This window comes from Hyperolius riggenbachi, chromosome 6 (genome assembly GCF_040937935.1).
Source record: "Hyperolius riggenbachi isolate aHypRig1 chromosome 6, aHypRig1.pri, whole genome shotgun sequence".
NCBI classification, from domain to species: domain Eukaryota; kingdom Metazoa; phylum Chordata; class Amphibia; order Anura; family Hyperoliidae; genus Hyperolius; species Hyperolius riggenbachi.
The window spans coordinates 92,219,794-92,243,231 of record NC_090651.1 but is presented as its reverse complement, the minus strand read 5'-3'; the positions used below and the strand labels follow the sequence as shown (position 1 = coordinate 92,243,231).

Genomic DNA, 23,438 nt, shown 5'->3' with positions numbered 1-23,438 from the left:
GATTTTACATAGAGCAAACACTGACTAATTAATTGATAAATGAATGTAAAATATCAATTTGTATCAAGTTGTCATTCATTAAAACTTCAGTAAAGTTCTTTTTTACAGCCAGTCTCCTCAGTGACAATTTCCACGCATGTCACAGATACAGCAATATCTGCACACTCCTACAACAATGTCGTTCTAAAAGGTATATCATTATTTGTGTTTAGAGTGGAGCTGAATAAACTGGCTGCACGCTAGCAACCAGCTGACCTGCCATTTTTCTTCCACCCTAGAATATCATTATTTGTGTTTAGAGTGGAGCTGTACAATCTGGCTTCATGCTAGCAACCAGCTGACCTGCCATTTTTCCTTTGCCCCAGAATATCATTATTTGTGTTTAGAGTGGAGCTGTGCAATCTGGCTTCATGCTAGAAACCAGCTGACCTGCCATTTTTCATCCACCCTAGAATACGATTTGCTGATGTGAAGGACTCTCTAGATTAAGTAGATTTGAAGACGACTCCAATTATCCCATATGAGCTGACACAGCATGATGGGAGTTGTAATCAATATGCTGGAAAGTACAACCTAGCTTTGCACAAAGGGGACCTGCTCTGAGGAGACGACTGTGAGCCCTGATCACAACTCCACAACGCAAAATGTAAATTGACACAGGAAGCCATGCCAATACTTATTGCCAAGAAGCAAAGCTATAAACGGGATATTTAAGGGATCCTAAACTAAGAGGGATATGGATGTTTCCTTTTAAACAATACCAGTTGCCTGGTAGTCCTGCTCATCTCTTTGGCTGTAGTGGTTGAATCACACACCTGACACAATCATGCAGCTAATCCAGTCTGGCTTCAGTCAGAGCACCTGATCTGCATGCTTGTTCAGGGGCTGTGGCTAAAAGTATTAGACACACAGGATCAGCAGGAGAGTCAGGCAACTGGTATTATTTTCAAAGAAAAAATTCATATCCTTCTCAGTTTAGGTTCCCTTTAAGTTTAAAGGGTAAACAGATATGATTGCTACAAACAACAACAAATTATGGATGCAGTTCTTCAGTAGAGTGGACAACAGTTAAAAGGAACCGGAGGTGTGAGGCCTATGGAAGCTGCCATATTTATTCTTTTTAAACATTACTGGTTGCCTGGCAGTCCTGCTGACCTTTCTGGTCAGTAGGGTCTTAATCACACACCAAAAACAAGCATGCAGCTAATCTTGTCAGATTTGTCAGACATCAGATCTCCATACTTGTTCAGGGTCTATGGCTTAAGTATTAGAGGCAGGATATCAGCAGGGCAGCCAGGCAAAGTGCATTGTTTAAAAGGAAATAAACATGTCAGCCTCCATATACCTCTCACCTTGGGTTCCCTTTAAGAATAAAAAAAAAAAAAAAAGATTTGAAGGCTGGGGCATACTGCCTAGAATATGGCTTGGATCCAAAATAAGTTGGGTGAGACAGGGATGTTTTTAGGCATAGGCAAATCAGGCAAATACCTGGAGTGTCACCTGCAGGAGGCAGCACCACAGAACTACTCTCTGTACACTAGGCTATAGGATTGTATACACAACTGCCAGCTCCATTAAGAAAGGGATAGATGATTAAAAGATTGGATATATGGAAATGTATACACTTAACTGGACGCTGCTGATTTGCATAACAAATGAGGCATGAATAGCATAGCGATGATAAGGTTAGTGCTAATACCGTGCTAATTAAGCTGTGACTGTTTTAGATTTGGTCTCTATTGACTGTTCCAACTCTACTGGATTTACAGGACAATATTTCAACCTGCGAAGACCCAAGCTTTAAATAAACAGTATAATGCTTTTATAAAGAGGCTACATCCCCTTGCAACAATTATAGGAAAGCATTACTATACGGGTTGGTGAGTTTAGGCTGGTGAGGAGTATCTGGGCCTGGTAATAATCTGTGTATTAAAGGACATCTGAAGTGAAAGGGATATGGTGGCTTCCATCATTATTTCCTTTTAAATAATACCAATTGCCTGGCATCCTTCTGATCTCTTTGGCTGCAGTAGTGTTTGAATCACACCTGAAAAAAGCATGCGGCACATCCAGTCCGACTCCGGCATTTCTACACGCAGCTGAGATCACAGGCCTTGTACTGGTAGAAGAGCTGTTTGGCCAGAGGGTATCTACTCTCACAATAAACATTTCCCTAAAGCCCTATCTACACCATACAATTTTTTTGTCTGATTCGATTCATTTCGATTCAATCCGACATGTCCAATCGGGATTCGATTCAATTTGCCATTGTTTTGCAATTGGCAAATTGAATCAAATCCCGATCGGACATGTCGGATTGAATCGAATCAATGAATCTAACAAAAACATTGTATGGTGTAGATGAGGCTAAAGAGAAATGAAAGCTTATCCCAATACACAGATCAAATATACTATATATACTACATAAAAGCTTAATAGTAATGTGCGGTGTACTATATATTGTAATGCAGTATCCATTGGTTAAATTGACCCTTGTAATGAGGTGGATACGGAGACTATCAGAAGTATTTTCTTGTAAACCATGCATATTGCTAGGCTATCTACCTTCAGCTGCTGTGACAAAAGCCTGACTACACATGGTGTGACATGCATGGACAGTGTATGTTGTTTTATCACACAGTGATATACATTTTTACTGATGGTTTACACATTTCCTGTTCCACCGTGTTGTACTGCAGCCACAATGGTGTGCATTTAAAGGGAACCAGAGACGGAGCACCCTCATGTATTTTACCATATATATATCAGTGGGAACATTAGAGAAAACACCTACCCTGCTTTCTGTTACATTCTGCACTGCACAGCTTGCTTCTAATCAGCCCTGATAAAATCCCCGACTGAGCATTCAGTCTGGCTTTGTTCAGGAATATTTATAGCTCAGTCTGTGTTCTCTCATGTCTTTTCAAGTCCAAGCCTGCCCCCTGCTGGCTCTGCTCAGGAATCATTATAGCTGAGTCATTGTAGCAAAGCCAAACTGAATGCCCAGTTGGGGATTTTATCAGGTCTGGTAAGAAACAAGCTGTGCAGTGCAGAATGAAACAGAAAGCATGGTAGGTGTTTTCTATAATGTTCCTACTGATCCATATGGTAAAATACATGAGGGTTTTTCGTCTCTGGTTCATTTTAAACATATATGAACACTTATGGTGTGGGCAGCAGAATGCGGGTGTAAAAATGCCTTCTTGTTGCAGTGTGAAGAACGCCTAACTGCATGCTTGCTTTCAATGTGTTATTCTAACACTCCTGAAGCAAAAGAAGAAAAATGATCAGGGCAGCCAAGCAAACTAGTATTATTCAAAAGGAGACAAATATGGCAGACTCCATATCCCTGCTTTAATTTCAGGGTCACTTTAAGTCAGAGACCTTTTTCATCTCATTAAAGGAAACATGAAGTGAGAAGGATATGGGGGCTGCCATATTGATTTCCTTTTAAACAATACCAGTTGCCTGGCAGTCCAACTGATCTCTGGATGCAGCAGAGTCGGAATCACACACCTGAAACAAGCATGTGGCAAAATTCAGTCAGACTTCAGTCAGAGCACCTGATCTGCATGCTTGTTCAGTGCCTGTGGTTAAACGTATTAGAGGCAGATGATCAGCAGGACAGCCAAGCAATATGCTATGTTTACAAGGAAATAGGTCAGCCTCCATATTCCTCTCACTTCAGGTGTACATTAATACAGGGGTCGAGTCCTGCGTGGACGCAGGTGGACGCCGTCCACCTGCTTTTTTCAGAGAGTGGACGCCTTCCAAGTGAGTCCACTCACTTCTTTTCCTAGGACTAGACCCCTGCATTAATACCATTTACTGGCTAACTTTAAAAGATCCAAAGAGTTTGTTTTATGAAGGTGTTACTATATTCTAAAAGCTTAGCCTGTAAATTGTCAGTTAGAAGCTTAGTCATCAGAGTGGCCAAATGCTACTTTTACTGTCCTAAAAATTCTGTTTTAAATTTAAAAATGGTGTGCTCTCAAGTAGGGATGGTTAATAGGATGCAAATAACTCTGAATTTATGTAGGATTCTGCAAATTTTGAATGCCAATTTATGAATCTTAAAAATGGACCGGATTCCACATTCCATTTCCAAGCTGCATACATTTGCATTTAAAATGTGTATAATCCTGCATCAACTCAGCATTCACTTGCATCTTTTTGAACATTCCTACTCTCAAGCAGTTTGGATTGCTTCATTCTGCTGTTCAGACTGCAGGGAGGGAAAGGCTCAAATAAGAAGATTGCAGCTTGTAGCACAGACAGTCAGTGATACAGAAGGTGACCAGTCTAGGCTACTTACTAGAAACTGCACACCGTATTTATTGGACATCAGCTATCCAGTGCATTTTTACACAGACAGAACAAGCTATGTAACGGAGGGGCAACACAGATCTAGGAAAACTATTGTGCCTGCAGGGGTTAGTTAACAGTCATCACTTTAAACAGTTTGATAGTAATCCAATAGAAGCTAGAAATTCAGCTCCATGTAGAGGCTCATACACACGTGCAACTTTGCCGCCTAGCTATCGTTCAAACTTGGGCTGTTGGACGATAGTTGGGAGTGTGTACGTGTGACAAAGAAATAGACAAGGGACTGATAACAGGCGGTTTGCCCGATCCAACCGGAGGATCAGCTCACATGACTGTTGGGCTGATATCGTGCAGTTGGCCACATGTGTACAAGTCCTTTCCACGACTTGTACTTGTTGTGAATGCAGCCATGTTGTGCAGTCCGTCATTCTGCTTGCTTTAACAGTATGCAAATGAGTTGGTCCTTCAGTTGATTGGTGCGTGGAAAATACAAGTCATTCATTCGCTAGGTCGCGTGGTTGGTCAAGTTGTTGGGTTGGTCATGTGCTATTGTTACACGTGTGTACAAGCCTCATTATCTTCCCTTATTATATAAAGTGATGTAAACCCTAAAACACCTGTAGCACCAACATTAACACCACCTTTATTTCAAACATCTCCATTTTTGAATCGCATCCACCGTATTGTGGGATACACATTCTACTCCCACTTTGAAAATGATCGCTTTACATTTTCATATACCTACAATGAAAACATGGGTTTATAAACGTGTTATTCCACGATGATGGCTAGGTGGGATCTCTTATGCGGTCCTCAGCATCCTTAGAAACAGCAGCGTAACAAAGCAGCCAACAGGCACAAATCTTGTAAATAAATAGGAATACTCCCTTTGTGACCAATCTGCAGGCAAGCATGTGCAGCGCTGGGAGTTGGAAGCTGCTGGTACCCAATGAAATGAGCCAGTAGTGCTGCCGCTGTCAGAACATACCAGGGTCTTTTCATGCAATCCACAAATACATATTGTTCTGCTAGTCATGGCAACAGGCAAGGAATATTAACAGAAGCAGAATTATTTATATTCACTGTGCAAACAATACAATGAACAAGAGTGAACAGAGAGATTCTTCTACTCTCCATACATACTACTGACGTTTCTCAACATAAAGCGGAGACAACAGATACAAGGGCTTTCTTTACATTGCCAGGCTTCTCTTTTTAATAAACTGATAGCTGCTAGCCAATAGACTCATCCTTCGCACTAGCCGATTTCCAAAACACTCCCCTCCATGTTGGTAGCCACTAGGGTCCAGATAAAAGGACATTTCAGGTTTTAAAAGAAGTCACTTATAGCAGCTTTAGACATTTCTATACGGCCAGTTTCAGTTTTGAATTAGAAGCGAGGGCAAGATGAACTCAGGAAATAATGTCTATCAGCAGTATGAGGGCTCCCCTACCCCCGCTCCTCCAATACTCTAGTGATGTCCACTTCTTGCATCACTTGCAAGGCTCCAGGCTTTCTCCAGAGAAGCCCCTACTCTATGGAACTTCCTCCCACCAACAGGCTTGCCCACGCCTTCGATCCAAGCCGGCCTTCAAGACACATTTGTTCACCTGCCATATTCATAACACCAAACCTCTCCCTTGGACTTTCATCCCACCCCCCATGTGTCCTTCTCCCACCAGAGATTGTAAGACAATTTGGCAGAGCCCTTCTTCCCGTGTGCTCTTCTCCACCACCATATGGACTCAGAGCTGCAAGTCCTAGCTGAAATTTTGAGCATGCTCGAAAGAGGACTGTGGTTCCGTTTTTGGGCCAATCACTGAACTCTCTGAGTAGCAGCATGGAACAGGGGACATCAGAGGACATAGGACAGCGCGGCAAATAGGAGGATGTAAGGGTAGGAAGATGGGTGGGTGGGGGGTGGTGACACACGGGGAGATCGGAGGACACGGAAGAGCGGAAGACACAGGGATACCAGGAGGACGTAGAGGACAGCAGAAGACACAGCGAAGGACATAGGACACTGGAGGCCAGGGGATAGAGATGAACACGGGAACAGAAGGAGGACAGGTGGATCCAGCATATTAAGAGGTGGCACAGTGGGGTAGGCAGGAGGAATATAAGACACCACTGGAAAATAAGCCCTACCACATCTTTTGGAGGAAAAATTAATATAAAACACTTTTTTGGGGAGAAACACTGTATAATGTCCCTGTGTAACATTGTTTAATATTGCAATGTCCCCCCTACCTATTGTACAGCACTGCATAATATGTCAGCACTTATAAATACAGATTAATAAAAAAAATACTTAAATATGGTAGCTCCAAATGCACTCCTACACAGACACTGCAATGTATGAGAAGAAAATGAATTGTAACCTACACATCCAATGTACTATATCGTTGGAAAAGAAGTCCAAGATGGGTACCTCGATGGCCATGGAGGAGAGAATGCTGACATTATATATTTCCTCCCACTGTGCAGATATACACTGCCTAAAATGAGTATTCCAGTGCTGCCCTCTAGTTTTGGCTCTGAAAATTGCTGCTGAATATGTGAAAGTCAAAAGAATTGCACTGACTTGTATTCAGCAAACGCAATAGAACTGGAAGCCAGAGGAGTGCTGAAATCAAACGTCCCAATGGCCAAGGTAGCGGTCATTGTACAATATAGTGCTACTCCTGGCCACCCAGGTAACCTACGGACTTCTCTTATAAAGTGCCTCTCTACAAAACACTTTGGATCAGGCTTTTATTGTGAGTGTGAGTAACCACTTACCTCCAATACTAAGCTGTCTATCAATGTAACAAGGAAAACCTTTACTGGCACAACAAGTTTCACAAGGTCTATGCCTGCTTCATCAGGTGCAGTGTCAGTATGGCACACCCAACACTGTATAGCATAGTTCATTTATCAGCTGCTTACTGTTAAAAGTAAGTGGATATGCATTGCACGTCTGTGCTGCGTCGTTCACATTACTTGTCATTGTGCATTTCGGCCCACTTGCGTTGCCACCCGTCGACTGCTGCTTGGTACGCTGCAGTGGACAAGCTCAGGTACTGTATATCCAGATCATAGCTCCAGTAGAAGCATCGGCTCCCACTGGATTGCAGAAGACAAATGGGAATCCTCCCTAGCAACAGGGAGGATTCTAATTGGTCCCCCACTCTTCAGTGAACCGATGATAATCCTCACTGGGGAAGGAGGTTTCCCATTGCTCTGTTGCAATCCAATGGGAAACGGATGCTTTTGTCAGGGCTAGGATCTCGATATACCGTCACGTGTCCCCTGCAGTGTAGCGAGCGGCAGTGGAACCAAATACGATGGCGGCAGGGGAGTTAAATTTGCGTAACATACACCGCGACCAGGGAATCTGTGTTGTGGTAAGCAGATTGTAATGAACGGATCAGCTAAAGCGATCTAATGCAAACTGCTCCTATACTTAACATAGGAAATGTTTGCATGTCTGTTCGTTTGCTGATGCCCAATACAGAAACAGTTGCATTTTTTTTACCCTAGTGAGGACCAGAGATGGATTAAGATCTAATGGGGCCCTAGGCAAGGTAGTAGATTGGGGCTCCCTTGTGGTCTTTTTGGTAGGCTGAAGTGGAGAGAGGTTAGAGTTGGTGTCTGGTGGGGCCATGGACCCCAACTAGGCCCCAGGCACTTGCCTAGGTTGACTGGTGGATGATCCTGCTTTGACTCTACCCCTTAATCAGTTATAGAAGTTTCACATACATGGAGGAATGCAGAAGCAGGAAGGTTCTTCCTACTGGCACCATACAACTACCAGAAATATCAAGAATTGATTAAAAGTATACATACTACAAAAAGAAAACAGACAAGGCATATATTTAAAAATAACCCATCATATCTGTGTATGTTTCAAACTTGTTCAGCATCATTCGATTGGGGACAGCTTTAATACAGTGTAAAGTCTTGGCTGTTGTACATACAGATCTGACACACTGGTGCCCTGTATCTGATATTACAAATGAAACACTGCAATGTGTGATGAGAAGGGGCAGGAGACAATTATTCAGCCTCCCAGCACTGCCTGGGATCCCTCTGTGTCATATTCAGCCCAATTAGAAGGCTAATTATTGCCATAAAGCCATCTTCAGCCTGTTAAGACGTTACAAATCTTCCCTGTGATAATATACTGGTAGACAGGCTCTCTGGGGACACTCTGCACAAGTATTTTTATATGCTGGCTATAACTGCAAATTCACACGGCTCTGGTTAGTTGTCGCCATGAGATTTATGGGGCCATTTATCACTTTGGAATGGGAGACGGGCGGACTGGATCACACACACAGCCTGACAGGCAGCGGGGCGGCACTAAATAACCGCAGACACCAGCCAGATAGGCCCGGCTAAGGCTTACCTGTCACTCTCAGCCGGACGCAGTGAAGGGAGGCGGAAGCTGGTGTTTCTGTCCAACTTTGATTGGCTTTTTGTCCTCTTGATTGACCCTTTTAGCCGTTTGCTGAAGAAGCCCTGGAAAAAAAAACAGTGAGGTTTCCCTTAACCACATATTGGGTGTTTGAGATATAAATTTTTTTATTATTATTATTTAGTATTTATAGAGCACCAACATCTTCCACAGCACTGTACAGAGTGTATATATATATATATATATATATATATATATATCCTTGTCACTAACTGTCCCTCAAAGGAGCTCACAATCTAGTCCCTACCATATGTCTAGGGCCAATTTAGGGGGAAGCCAATTAACTTATCTGTATGTTTTTGGGATGTGAGAGGAAACCGGAGTGCTCAGAGGAAACCCGCGCAGACTTGGGTAGAACATACAAACTCCTTGCAGATGCTGACCTGGCTGGGATTCGAAGCGGGGACCCAGCAATGCAAAGCAAGACCGCTAACCACTACGCCACCATGCTGCCCGTGTAAAATTATGTTTAAAGCAACAAGTGTTCACTAGTGTCTAAATTTCCTGGTCTCTCCTGTCATCACTTTAGGTATACGGTTAGGCCTCTTCTGTGAGGGTATGTCATCGCCGTGGAAGTCTAGTAGGGAATAATTTATGCACATATTTTATGCTGACGCTACCACCCTCCTTTGCTGTATCTGTTTTAAATGCAAGTTGTGAAATTTGCCTGTTTTTTGAGTTTTGCACATTTATGCAGGTAGTTAATTCGGGTGCAGCCTCTGGAAGCGCTGCCAATGACCCCTGTTGTACACCACTTTAGGTATGCTCAGTTAGCTCATATTTGTCGGCACAAAAAAAAAAAAAAAGCAACAGGTCTTCCCTGCCTGTAGGATCCTGAGATGTAATCCAGCCCTGGTGGTGACATATTTTACAGTGCTTTACACAGGATAATTCACATAATTTGTCTCATGAGGACTCTTACACACGGATAGCTAAACTGTACTCTCAGAGCGCTGTTCAGCCGCTTAACTGCTGGACAGCAAGTGCCATACAGTTGTTATGTGTAGTAGTAGTAAAATGTGTTTGTAAACACATATATTTATCAGTAGATGACAGATGGTGCAGTTAAGAGCCCTTTTCCACTAGCAATCGCTAATCACAAACGCCAGCTATTGCGGTTTTCATTAATTTAGTTAAGGGATTGGAATATTACAAAATTGCTCTCAAAGTCGCTCCAGAAAGTCATTGCGCTTTGTAAAAAATTGAATGTCGGTAGTGGAAAGGAAAATACCTACTGCGATTCCTATGTTAAAGTAGCAACCCTGGCGATTTAAATATTGCTAGCGTTTAGTGATGTTGCGATTCAGCATCGCAATGGCCTGCAGTGGAAAAGGGCCCTTATTGTGTCAGGAAGCAAGCACATGTAGTGTCTACCAGGTAGCTGCCTCCCATTCTGATGAACATGCAGGTGGTGAGTGACATCACACTGCCTGTGCCAAATGCAGCTGACTACATAGAATATAAAGTGCTGTACACTGTTTACATTGCAGTCACCGCTAGGTGATTCATTATACAATATCGCCAAATGCAACTGCAGCACTCTAGTGCATTTATTTGCGCTTGGGTTAAGTCAATGGAAGCACAAAAAAATTGCATACCAAAAGTGGAGCTACGCAATTTTCTTGTTTCACAATCACACTGACAAAAATTAAAAACACAAAAATGCAAGGAAAAATAGCTTTGTCGTGCATCTGCTGCTACAGCGATCATGATTTGCACTGAAAAAGGACCCTAAAAGAATGCTTAATTGAACTCCCATGAACTACTCCATGCACAATGAGCCTTTGTGTTCAATTATAATAGAGACACACCACAAAGGGCAGTCGCTGTGTGTATTTGGATCTGCAGAGTGGTATGACTGAAAGTTATTTTTTTTTTATTAAAGTACACCTGAACTGAGAGGGATATGAAGGCGGACATATGCATTTTCTTTTAGACAATGCAGCTTGCCTGGCTGTCTTGCTCAGAATCTGTTTGTAATACCTGAAGTGACATGTAACATGAAGAGATAAATGTATACGCACAGTGCCAAGCAAACAAAAACCAGGATGGGCTCTTTTTCTTTTTCTGCTTGAAAGAGTTAAACATTCAGGCATCCAAGTGGCTGTTTCTCTTTAGTAAGGATTTACAAGCAATAACACTTTACTGGCAGAGAACAGCTTTTGGGTGCAGAGGATAGATAAAAAAAGTCAATAGTTCATTGATTGTGGCTTTAAGCTGACTGTGTGAAAAACTGTGTCATTCAGCTGAGGCAACAAAACATTAAACCTACTTTTTTCATCTTCTAAACAGAAAAAACAACAACCATGGAATTCTAAACAAAAAAAAAATCCTTTTTAGGAGTAGGAGAATATATACAATTGTTTATCTCATCAGTTTAGTTTCAGCTCAGATTTGCTTTTAGGGCTGGTTCATTCTGGGGCGATTCTTCAGCAATTTGCTGATCGCCGGCGATCAGCAAAGCGCTGCTACAATGTATCCCTATGGATACATTCACACTGCAGTGGTTGCGATTTCGATCAATCACAAACGCGCTGCATGCAGCGTTTTGTGGGCGGTTGCTCTGTGAATCTCGCTCTACTGAACAGTAATCACATGCGCAAATCGCAGCAAATAACGAGATTTGGGCTGCTGAATCGCGTTCACGGACGCAAACGTGATCGTGGTAAAGTGCCCAATGTGAACTAGCCCTTGGCACTTTTATGGTTAAGCCATGACAAATGAAAGCCAGAATCTGTCAGGTAGGAATTGCTCTTGCTTCACTCTACAATGAGATATCCCTGCCAAAGGCAGACATGTCTTTAAGAAATCACATTGATATATGCCCCATTGCTCATAAAACTTCTAATAATGTATATGCGTCTCTCTGCACCGTAAGCATCCGAGTTGGAGTCTCTTACTAGTTGCTTTGGTTACACTGCCAAAAGCCCTAAATAAGTTGAATTACTGCTTACAGGGTCAATGAGATGCTAATAATTCTCAGTTGATGCAAATTTTATTCATATTTGTGCAGCTTGGAACTGGATCAATCAAATTAATCATCTACTGCATGTCATTGGTCGAATTCCAAACTGAATAAAATGATACATTATACAGTGGAATCTCATTCTAGTAAACTCTGAGATACCATAGTAACCTCTGGATATTGTAAACTCGGTCCTCAGGTCCCAGCAAACGAGTCTGTATAAATATACAATGTATGACCAATTCTGATATAGTAAACTTATGATATAGTGAACTCATTTTCCAGATCCCTTGGAGTAAAAAAAAAAAAAAAAAAAAAAAAAAAAAAAAGGGATTCATACACACATAGGAAGTGGTGTACCTCTCAGCTCAGCCTTACAGCGCAGGTGCAGCCATACTCACGTGGGCTTGCATGTAAAAAGGGCTCCGGGAAATTTGGGCACAGGGTGAAGCCAAAAACAGCTTACCCTGCTGTGGCAAATTTCCCAGCGGCGTTAATTACTATTCCCCTCCACCAGGCGCTGTACAGTGGGGATAAGATGCAATTCAACTTCCAGCTTTTGCTGGTGGCCAAATTGCCCTGTTTTTATTGTAATTTAGGCTCCACCTTTTGCCAGCGCCAAAATTACTCACTGAGCGTCGCTATAGCTGTAATTCACATTACGGCCTATGGCAGCCCCCAAATATCCTCGGCCGCATGGTGCCCTTTTTACCGGATCCGGACAGGAGGTGCCTTTGGAAAATCTAGAGGTTTCCCTTTAATTAGGTAAGCATCTAACTTTTGTCAATCAATTTAGGTTCAGGTGTAATACATTCTCGCTAGTTTGTATGAAGGCTTTTAGGGCCCTTTTCCACAATCGCTACGGTTTGCTTTTTAACATAGGAATCGCGGTAGGTCATTTCCACTACCGCGATTCGTTTTTGTCGGGAACGCAAACGCGCGTCGGAGCGATATTTGCCGCGATTTTGCTATGCAGTGCATAGCATAGCAAAATCGCGGCCGCGAACGTCGGGGAATCGCCGGTAATTGCGATTCAGCAATCGCTAGCGTTCAGCGTGAACGCTAGCGATTGCTAGTGGAAAAGGGCCCTAAGTCAGTTTTCGCCTCAGAAGAGAGCACATCACCACAGGGAGTGGAGTCGGTACAAAAATCATCTGACTCAGACTCCTCAGTTTATGAAACCACCAACTCCAAGTACCCAAAATTAACAGACTCCACAGCCCTGCTCCTGCACCACCAGAAAGGATTCTGCAGTATACAGCAAAGAGACATGCAGGCAACTTTTGGTACTTGCATTTCATTAGCAAAGTCATTCTACAAATGTTAGGCACTCAGGTTTATCCCAAAATGCACAAATATAATTGACTGAAAGAGACACTGAAGCGAAAAAAATGTATGATATAATGATTTGTATGTGTAGTATATCTAAGAAATAAAACATTAGCAGCAAAGACATAAATCTAAGGCTGATGCACACCAGAACGTTTTTTAAAAACGCTTGGGGATACAAAACCGCTTGGCTAATGTATTTCAATGGGTTGGTGCACACCAGAGCGGTTTGTTTTTTCCACTAACGCAAACTCGGGGGCTGCAGCATTTTTTAGATTTCTGAGGCGTTTCTGCCTCAATGTTAAAGTATAGGACAGTGGAAAATTGCTCTGAAAAACGCTAGATCAGAGCGGTTTTCCAGGCGTTTTTGTTACAGAAAATCTGCTTCATGTTTTGCGGATCTGCTAAAGGTTTTTTGTGTGCACTGGCCCAAATATTGTTTCCACTACAGGAAAAGTTAAGGAACTCTAGTTGTTATCTATGCAAAAGAGCCATTGAGCTCCACAACTTTCAAAGTCGCAGAGAGCTCTGTCTTCTGAAACTAGTAATCTTAACTGTCAGTCACTGTATTTTATTTTTCTCTGCAGAGGACAGGTCAATCGTTCACTGGCCTGCTCTGTAAAATCATTTAGAATGCTGAGTAGTGTGTAAACTGCAAATATTAGAGAATGCAATGTTATAAAAAATTCCCCATTCTGAAAATCAAAATATGAGAAAATTTTCTTTGCTACTAATGCTCTAGTAAATATCTGTACTATACAACCAATTCATCATAATTTTTTTTCGCTTCAGTGTCTCTTTAAATATACTGGAAAGTGCTCATTTTACATTATGTCACAACGGATCATCAAAATGGGATGTATTTATATTGCAACGGTGCTTTCACACTGGCATGTTTGATGCTACAGGCACAGTGAAAAAGTAGCAAAAAAGCTCAACACACACCATACAATCTTGGTTGTACAGATTTACCAAATCTATGTAGTAAAAGTGCCAACAGATTGAAAATACTTTGAAAGGATTGTTTTGATGAGCTTTTATACTACAAAGATTATACAATCAAGATTGTATATTGTGCGAGAATAAACATCTTCTGGTCATGCCCACCAATAGGCTATTCATTTGTGCCATTTACTGCTGGTCCAGCCATTTTGTGATCTGCCAGCCACTGCCAGGGTGAAATCTGTGACCGCGGAAGACTCGTGCACCGGCAGCTGGGACACCTCAGCAGGATTCTCCTGACCTTCACTTCTGCTGACTGCATTGGCTTTTGTTACACTTCCCAGCCAGGACCTGAGGAGAGCTGCAGACGGCTTTCCCTCACATCCAATTACACTTCCTGCTAGACAAATGCAGCTCCCTTCTGCGTTAGTATTAGGCCTTCTTTCCACGAGCAGCTGAAGGTGGCGAATTCACAGTCTTTCAGCTGCTCCAGTCCACCGGCTGAGCGGCTTTCTAGCTCCAGTCCACCGGCTGAGCGGCTTTCTAGCTCCAGTCCACCGGCTGAGCGGCTTTCTAGCTCCAGTCCACCGGCTGAGCGGCTTTCTAGCTCCAGTCCACCGGCTGAGCGGCTTTCTAGCTCCAGTCCACCGGCTGAGCGGCTTTCTAGCTCCAGTCCACCGGCTGAGCGGCTTTCTAGCTCCAGTCCACGGCTGAGCGGCTTTCTAGCTCCAGTCAACCGGCTGAGCGGCTTTCTAGCTCCAGTCCACCGGCTGAGCGGCTTTCTAGCACCAGTCCACCGGCTGAGCGGCTTTCTAGCACCAGTCCACCGGCTGAGCGGCTTTCTAGTACCAGTCCACCGGCTGAGCGGCTTTCTAGCTCCAGTCCACCGGCTGAGCGGCTTTCTAGCTCCAGTCCACCGGCTGAGCGGCTTTCTAGCTCCAGTCCACCGGCTGAGCGGCTTTCTAGCTCCAGTCCACCGGCTGAGCGGCTTTCTAGCTCCAGTCCACCGGCTGAGCGGCTTTCTAGCTCCAGTCCACGGCTGAGCGGCTTTCTAGCTCCAGTCAACCGGCTGAGCGGCTTTCTAGCTCCAGTCCACCGGCTGAGCGGCTTTCTAGCACCAGTCCACCGGCTGAGCGGCTTTCTAGCACCAGTCCACCGGCTGAGCGGCTTTCTAGTACCAGTCCACCGGCTGAGCGGCTTTCTAGCACCAGTCCACCGGCTGAGCGGCTTTCTAGCACCAGTCCACCGGCTGAGCGGCTTTCTAGCACCAGTCCACCGGCTGAGCGGCTTTCTAGCACCAGTCCACCGGCTGAGCGGCTTTCTAGCACCAGTCCACCGGCTGAGCGGCTTTCTAGCACCAGTCCACCGGCTGAGCGGCTTTCTAGCTCCAGTCCACCGGCTGAGCGGCATTCTAGCTCCAGTCTACAGGCTGCTGAGCGGCTTTCTAGCTCCAGTCCACCAGCTGAGCGGCTTTCTAGCTCCAGTCCCCCGGCTGAGGGGCTTTCTAGCTCCAGTCCACCGGCTGAGGGGCTTTCTAGCTCCAGTCCACCGGCTGAGCGGCATTCTAGCTCCAGTCCACCGGCTGAGCGGCATTCTAGCTCCAGTCCACCGGCTGAGCGGCATTCTAGCTCCAGTCCACCGGCTGAGCGGCATTCTAGCTCCAGTCCACCGGCTGAGCGGCTTTCTAGCTCCAGTCCCCCGGCTGAGGGGCTTTCTAGCTCCAGTCCCCCGGCTGAGGGGCTTTCTAGCTCCAGTCCCCCGGCTGAGCGGCATTCTAGCTCCAGTCCACCGGCTGAGCGGCATTCTAGCTCCAGTCCACCGGCTGAGCGGCATTCTAGCTCCAGTCCACCGGCTGAGCGGCATTCTAGCTCCAGTCCACCGGCTGAGCGGCATTCTAGCTCCAGTCCACCGGCTGAGCGGCTTTCTAGCACCAGTCCACCGGCTGAGCGGCTTTCTAGCACCAGTCCACCGGCTGAGCGGCTTTCTAGCACCAGTCCACCGGCTGAGCGGCTTTCTAGCTCCAGTCCACCGGCTGAGCGGCTTTCTAGCTCCAGTCCACCGGCTGAGCGGCTTTCTAGCACCAGTCCACCGGCTGAGCGGCTTTCTAGCTCCAGTCCACCGCCTGAGCGGCTTTCTAGCTCCAGTCCACCGCCTGAGCGGCTTTCTAGCTCCAGTCCACCGCCTGAGCGGCTTTCTAGCTCCAGTCCACCGGCTGAGCGGCTTTCTAGCTCCAGTCCACCGGCTGAGCGGCTTTCTAGCTCCAGTCCACCGGCTGAGCGGCTTTCTAGCTCCAGTCAACCGGCTGAGTGGTTTTCTAGCTCCAGTCCACCGGCTGAGCGGCTTTCTAGCTCCAGTCCACCGCCTGAGCGGCTTTCTAGCTCCAGTCCACCGCCTGAGCGGCTTTCTAGCTCCAGTCCACCGGCTGAGCGGCTTTCTAGCTCCAGTCCACCAGCTGAGCGGCTTTCTAGCTCCAGTCCCCCGGCTGAGGGGCTTTCTAGCTCCAGTCCACCGGCTGAGCGGCTTTCTAGCTCCAGTCCACCGGCTGAGCGGCATTCTAGCACCAGTCCACCGGCTGTGCGGCTTTCTAGCACCAGTCCACCGGCTGAGCGGCTTTCTAGCACCAGTCCACCGGCTGTGCGGCTTTCTAGCACCAGTCCACCGGCTGAGCGGCTTTCTAGCTCCAGTCCACCGGCTGAGCGGCTTTCTAGCTCCAGTCCACCGGCTGAGCGGCTTTCTAGCTCCAGTCCACCGGCTGAGCGGCTTTCTAGCTCCAGTCCACCGGCTGAGCGGCTTTCTAGCTCCAGTTCACCGGCTGAGCGGCATTCTAGCTCCAGTCCACTGGCTGAGGGGCTTTCTAGCTCCAGTTTACAGGCTGCTGAGCGGCTTTATAGCTCCAGTCCACCATCTGAGAGACTTTCTAGCTCCAGTTCACTGGCTCTCTAGCGCTCAGCACAGGTGGCCCCGCAATGTACGCGCTCAGATGCAACAGGATATTGTTTTTGCCGGCAGGTTTGCCACCAGATGTCAAACCTGACACATGCGCTGCTACTAAATGCTTACTAACCAAGCAAAATTTGACTTGTATTGGCTGCAGAAAAGCCTCTGGGCAAATTTAAAAGCCACAGTATGTGCAAACGGCATCCGCAGTACCAGAATATGGGGGGCCGAAACCATCTTCCTGCCACCAAGGGGAGTCCAAGTAAAAATGTTTACATATTACCAGTGAGCGGCACCACGCATCAGCCTTCTATGTCCCCAGGCTCAGTGGCAGGAAGAGGCAGTGTAGTTGGTTTCATCCCTGCATATTCTGGTACAGTGAATGTACATGCTGTGCCTTTAAATTTGCCAGGAGGCTTTTTTGCAGCGATTTAGAAGTCAGGTGCTGCTTGGCTAATAAGCCCACACCATGCTACTGTTTTGTAACAGTTCTTATTAGATACACATGAAACTTGTATGACGTACAATTGATTTATAATGAACGTTAATAGTTATTTTATGGATGGACACTACTGTATTTAAAGACTTTATATCTGTCACTCGCATTCTACAGTGTTGATTGTGATGGTATTCTTGTAAGAGGAGAGTAAACTTAGTCCCCACATCCCAGCCATACACCTGTATGAATATAGAGTACAATATATGAGGAATCCTGATATAGTAAGGAAAACAAGAGTTTGCTTTCTTAAAACAGAAAGAATTTGCGATAATTCAGGTTGGAGTGAGCAAGCTCACTCCAACCTGATTCACCATGAGCTTGCTGTTTAGTCTGTACCTGATATAATAAACTTCTTATATAGTAGACTACCTACCTTGCCAGGTCCCTTGAAGTTTACTATAAAGTGATTCTACGGTATTGGAACATTTGGTCAGGAATTCATTTCTTTGCTCAGCAACAATAAACCTGTCCTGTAGAAATCTATAGACGTCGATAGAGCATGCTGGACAACATGCGACATTACATCCTAGCCTGTCATATTATATCTGTAACACAGGCTGCAGGCGAGCCACACTGGATCCCTGTCTGGTCAGTAGAGATGGCCCAAACAATTCCCGGCGAACTTGGGCTGTTCGCATTTTTACATTTAAGTCACTAGCCACCGAATTTAGCGGTTAATAGCACATTACGTGCTAGGAACACCACATTTGCTGTGTCACCCCCACCTCCTCCTGGGGCAACGGAGGTGGGGAAGAGACCCTTGTCCATGGGTTGGACCTCCCCATCCCATGGACCATGCGGCCTGGTATAGCTCAAGGTGAGAATCCCCACATGGCCAGGGCTCTGCTCTGGCTTTCCCAGTCTGCATGGGGGCCAGGGGGTTTAAGAGGCTCAGGAAAGGGAGGGTGTGGGGTGCAGACATGAACAAAAAAATAAATAAATATATTTATATACATGTTAATACACTGTCATTTTAGCAGGATTTTTACCGCGATTTTAATGAAAGTGAATGAGAACGATTTAAAAAAAACGCGGATCGATCGCAAAACGCTCAGAAAAGTGCTTCTAGTGTGAATGGGCACATAGGTCTTCATCTTGTACCCACTGTCCTCATCCACATACCCAGCAATGTGGTGTTTCTAGCACATAAGGGGGCTTTGCTATTAACTGCTAAAGTCGGCGGCCATTGACTTCAATGTAAAAATGTGAACATGATTTGTATAATTACTATTCTTCTATTTACCTGGGGCCCCCTGTAGGCTTGAATGTCCCCCTCGCTGTCGTCACGGCCCTCCTCCCCACTCAGCTGTTAAGCTTGCTACAGCAGCAGAGTTGTGCAGTACAGCACCTGTGCTAGCCCGGCATGTGTGTGTTCTTTATCGCACTCCCTGGAGCACTCTGCGCTTGCGCACTACTTTAAGCCTTCTAGCCATACATGCACAGAATGAATGCTCTTGGATACAGGAGCGCGATCAAGGACACATGACAAGGCCAGTGCATGCTCAGTATTGTACGACGCAGGAAACTCAGCTGCTGTAGCAGGCCAAAGAGCGGAGCGAGGAGAAGGACTGGGAGGACAGCGAGGAACATACAAGACTAAGGGGACTGGGAGAAACCCCTGGTAAGTACAATAATTTTACTTTTTTTTATAGGTATAAATCACACAGAGAACATTTTTCCTAACAGTTTGATGTTAAAAGGCTCTATAAAAATCCGAAAACTGGTACTTCTAAGTAATTTCTCTATTACCGCAGCTCTATCATACTAATTAATTCTAAGTACATGGACAAAGCGTTTTAGAAAGAGTTATTAAACACTTACCGAAACTTTAAACGGGGAGGTGTTGGTAGCGTCCATGGAGCTGGTCTTGTCGGAGGTGCTGGTTCCTGATATGCTTCTCCTTCTCGGTGACCTCTCAGCTGGCACCTCTGTACAGGTAAGGAAGAAGAAAAGACATGACATGAGACCGAAGCAAGGTCAGCAGCAGAAACATCCATTCTCTAGCAGAACAAGCAGAGCTCCTTGTCGGACAATGACAAGCATCTTTCTGTTAGCTTCTTGTGTAAAGATAATTGCTCTTTAGATTTCACAGCTGGGCTCCTCAGAGCAGATAAAATAAAAAGGATGAACTCTGCAGACCCTGACACACACACACACATAGTAAGCATACATCCCTGGGAATGGTTTAGGATATTGAAGATCACATTGAACAGGTGAGATTTGATGGTCTGGAGAATTGTTTTGTTAATGGTCACCCTTACAGGTAAGTAGGTCAGAAGAGCTTGACCTTCAACCGCTACTGATAAAATGGTGTAATGTGAATAAGCATTCATTAATGCATGGATCCATGGAAACATTTATTTACTGATGACCCTCCAGAAGCCATGAGCAGCTATTAGGCTAGCTTCAAACCACACTAAAAAATCAGTCAATTTTTCCAGACAAGTCATAAACAATGATATCTTTTGCTGCCTGACACAATGCTGTCTTGCTGTCTGTCACAATGGACGTCAATGGATACTAAAACTATGATACAGTATTGGATCCGCTGTGATCATCTACATTGCCAATGTGATGTAGTGTGGACCTGGCCTTTTGAGCCTGTTAACATGACCTAGCACACAAGGCACAGGAGAGCATAGAAAAGTGTCAACAGTTGTTTTAGGCCGATTCCTCAGTCTTATACTTGTAGAAACAAATAATAAAGACATGGACCAGCACGTAGCCACCCTGGCGTTCTATTTCCCCAGGATTTCCGTGCAAAAAGTGGTTCAATTAATTTCCAATAATTTTCAACCAATTTTTTTTTTGCAATCTTTTTTTTATATTGAATTCAATACAGGTTATTGTATTGAATTCAATAAAAAAAAAAGTGTTTGCTGCGAGATTTTGATGATGCTGTGTGACATTGGTGCCATCAACGCCGATCGACGGGGGACATGTAATCGCCAAGGGAGAAGCAAAATCCGCCAAGGGACATGGAAGAAGGCACTGGAGAAGCTATCAGAGGTACGCGGCGAGGGATCAGCATGCCAATGGTGAGTATAAGACCCAGATGTATAGCCAGATGTATTAGCCAGATGTGCAGCCAGGTATAGTTAGCCAGATGTGCAGCCAGGTGTAGTTAGCCAGATGTGCAGCCAGGTATAGTTAGCCAGATGTGCAGCCAGGTGTAGTTAGCCAGATGTGCAGCCAGGTATAGTTAGTCAGATGTATTAGCCAGGAATAGTTAGTCAGATGTATTAGCCAGGAATAGTTAGCCAGATGTTTTGCCAGGTATATAGGGAGCAAGATGTTTGCTGGTGTATAGGAGACAGATGTGCAGCCAGGTGTATAGGAGACAGATGTGCAGCCAGGTCTAGGGAGTCATATGTATAGGGAGCTAGGTTTGCGGGTGCCTCTGCCCCCCCAACCCCATTGCCCCCGATGCCCCCTAACTGTGGCCGGGTGTCCCTTCTGTGGGGGGGGGGCTCCCCTTCTGTGCTGGCTGGTAGTGGCCGGCGGGGATCCCCTCTGGGGGGGGGGGGGGGGGGGGAATCCCCATACTGTGCGTGTGGGTGGCCCTTCTGTGTTTGCATTGGGGGGGGGGGCGGCAGGTATCATCCTTCTATGGGGGCTAGTCGTGGTCGGTCGGGGACACCCCCTTCTGTGGTGGGGGGGAGGTGGGTGTCCCCATCTATGCGGGCTGTGCAGGGATTCCCCTTCTTTGCCGGCGGGTGGCTGGTGCGGGGATCCTCTCTGCGCGGGGGGGGGATCCCCGTACTGTGCATGCGGGTGACCCTTTTGTGTGTGCGGGGGGGCGGGTATCCCCTTCTATGGGGCTGGTCTTGGCCGGTCAGGGACACCCCCTTCTGTGGTGGGGGCAAGGTGGGTGTCCCCATCTATGTGGGCTGTGGGTGGCCTCTTCCTCCTCTTCCCCCATCCCTCCCTCTCTGTCCCCCGTGTCCCCCCCCCCCATCCCGTGTCTCCCCCCTGTAAGATGCCCTGATCTACTCACCTGAGGGCTTTCTCCTGCGGCGGAAGCGGCACACTTCCTCCTCCATCGCGAAGTCTCGTGTTCTCTGTAATTACAGTACGCAGCTTGGTGACGTCACCAAGCTGCGTACTGTAATTACACAGACCGGGACTTCGGCGATGGAGGAGGAGGGTGTCCATCGCGGCCGACGCAGGAGAAAGCCCTCAGGTGAGTAAAGCAGGGCTTCTGACAGGGGGGAGACTCGGGGGGGGGGGGGGGGGACACGGGGGACAGAGAGGGAGGGATGGGGGAAGAGGAGGAAGAGGCCACCCACAGCCCACATAGATGGGGACACCCACCTTCCCCCCACCACAGAAGGGGGTGTCCCTGACCGGCCAAGACCAGCCCCATAGAAGGGGATACCCGCCCCCCCGCACACACAAAAGGGTCACCCGCATGCACAGTACGGGGATCCCCCCCCCCGCACAGAGAGGATCCCCGCACCAGCCACCCGCCGGCAAAGAAGGGGAATCCCTGCACAGCCCCACACATTCTCTGCCCCGCCGGCTGCACAGGGATTCCCAGGGTGGCTAGATGCTAGTTCTGTATGCTGTGGGTAGCACAGATCGCTACCCACAGCGTGCTGACAGGCATCCAGCCATCCTGGGGAATCCCTCTGATGAGGGAAAAGTGCAGCCGGCGGGGAAGAGAAACAAGAAATCTTCCTGGCGGTATTGACGAGCTCAGCTCGTCAATACCGCTTTCAGCAAGTTTTTCCTGGACGAGCTGAGCTCGTCAATACCGCCAGGGTGGTTTAAGGGAAACCGAGGTGAGAGGGATATGAAGGCTGACATGTTTATTTCCTTCTATATAATGCACACTGCCTGACTGTCCTGCTGATCCTCTGCCTCTAATACTTTAGGCCATAGACCCTGAACAAGCATGCAGATCAGATGTCTATAAAAAATCTGACAAGATTAGCTGCATGCTTGTTTCAAGTGTGTGATTTAGTGCATACCAACCAGAAAGATCAGCAGGACTGCCAGGCAACTTGTATTGTTTAAACATAAATAAAATATGGCAGCTTTCATAGGTCTCACACCTCAGGTAATTTTCAAAGCAGAACTGAACTTGAATATACAACATAAAACTTAAATTGAACCAGAGACGAAGCATCCGCATGTATTTTACCATATAGATCAGCGGGAACATTAGAGAAACCACCTACCCTGCTCTCCGTTTCATCCTTCGCTGTTCAGCCTTCTTCTAATCAGCCCTGATAAAATCCCTGACTGAGCATTCAGTCTGGCATTGCTCAGGAATCATTATAGCAGAGTCTGTCTTCTCTGATGTATTTTCAAGCCCAAGCCTGCCCCCTTCTGGCTCTGCTATGATGACTCCTGAGCAAAGCCAGACTGAATTGCTCAGTCGGGGATTTTATCAGGGCTGATAACAAGCAGACTGAGCAGTGAAAGATGAAACAGAGAGCAGGGTAGGCGTTTTCTGTAATGTTCCCACTGATATATTGTATATGGTAAAATACATGAGGGTGCTTCATCTCTTATTCACTTTAAGGTATGGCTGCCTTCAAAAAGCAACCCTACGCAAAAACATAAAAAAAAAAAAAAAATCATGTTTGTGCAGCCCACTGAATAGGATGAGGTTCATTTGGGTGTGGGGATTGGCAGGCATGTAATATATGCCTGAGTTACGTATTGTTAATCGGTCGCCCAAATGGTGAGTTGGGTGCCAGATGTGGCTACTAGCCGATCGGCTACCATAATTAATGGTTGTAAATAATTGGCTACAGCAAGAGGTCATTTGGGATTTGGGAGCTTCATTTCAAGCACCTACAGGGGGTGGGGTGTACAGGTTAGGCATTTTTTTTTTGGGGGGGGGGGGGAATTTTTAAAAACTTATTGGGGGGTTTAGGTTAAGCATTAGATTGGGGTGGGGGTTTCTTTTTAGGCACTAGGAGGTGTGGGTTCATGTGAGAATGGGTGTCAGGTAGTAAATAATGGCAAT

The 23,438-nt window shown here is 46.1% G+C and overlaps 1 protein-coding gene across 9 annotated transcripts in view; it reads right to left on the bottom strand.

Annotated features, from left to right (window-relative positions):
• Positions 1 to 23,438, bottom strand: part of RASAL2 (RAS protein activator like 2) — a 476,310-nt gene that overhangs the window by 98,641 nt on the left and 354,231 nt on the right. For all 9 annotated transcript variants that reach the window (XM_068239650.1, XM_068239651.1, XM_068239656.1 and 6 more), the window contains 2 exons: positions 19,280 to 19,386; positions 8,718 to 8,830 (listed from right to left, as the gene is read on the bottom strand). In XM_068239650.1, coding sequence (XP_068095751.1) covers positions 8,718 to 8,830; positions 19,280 to 19,386 — 220 coding nt within the window. The remainder of the gene's footprint in view (positions 1 to 8,717; positions 8,831 to 19,279; positions 19,387 to 23,438) is intronic.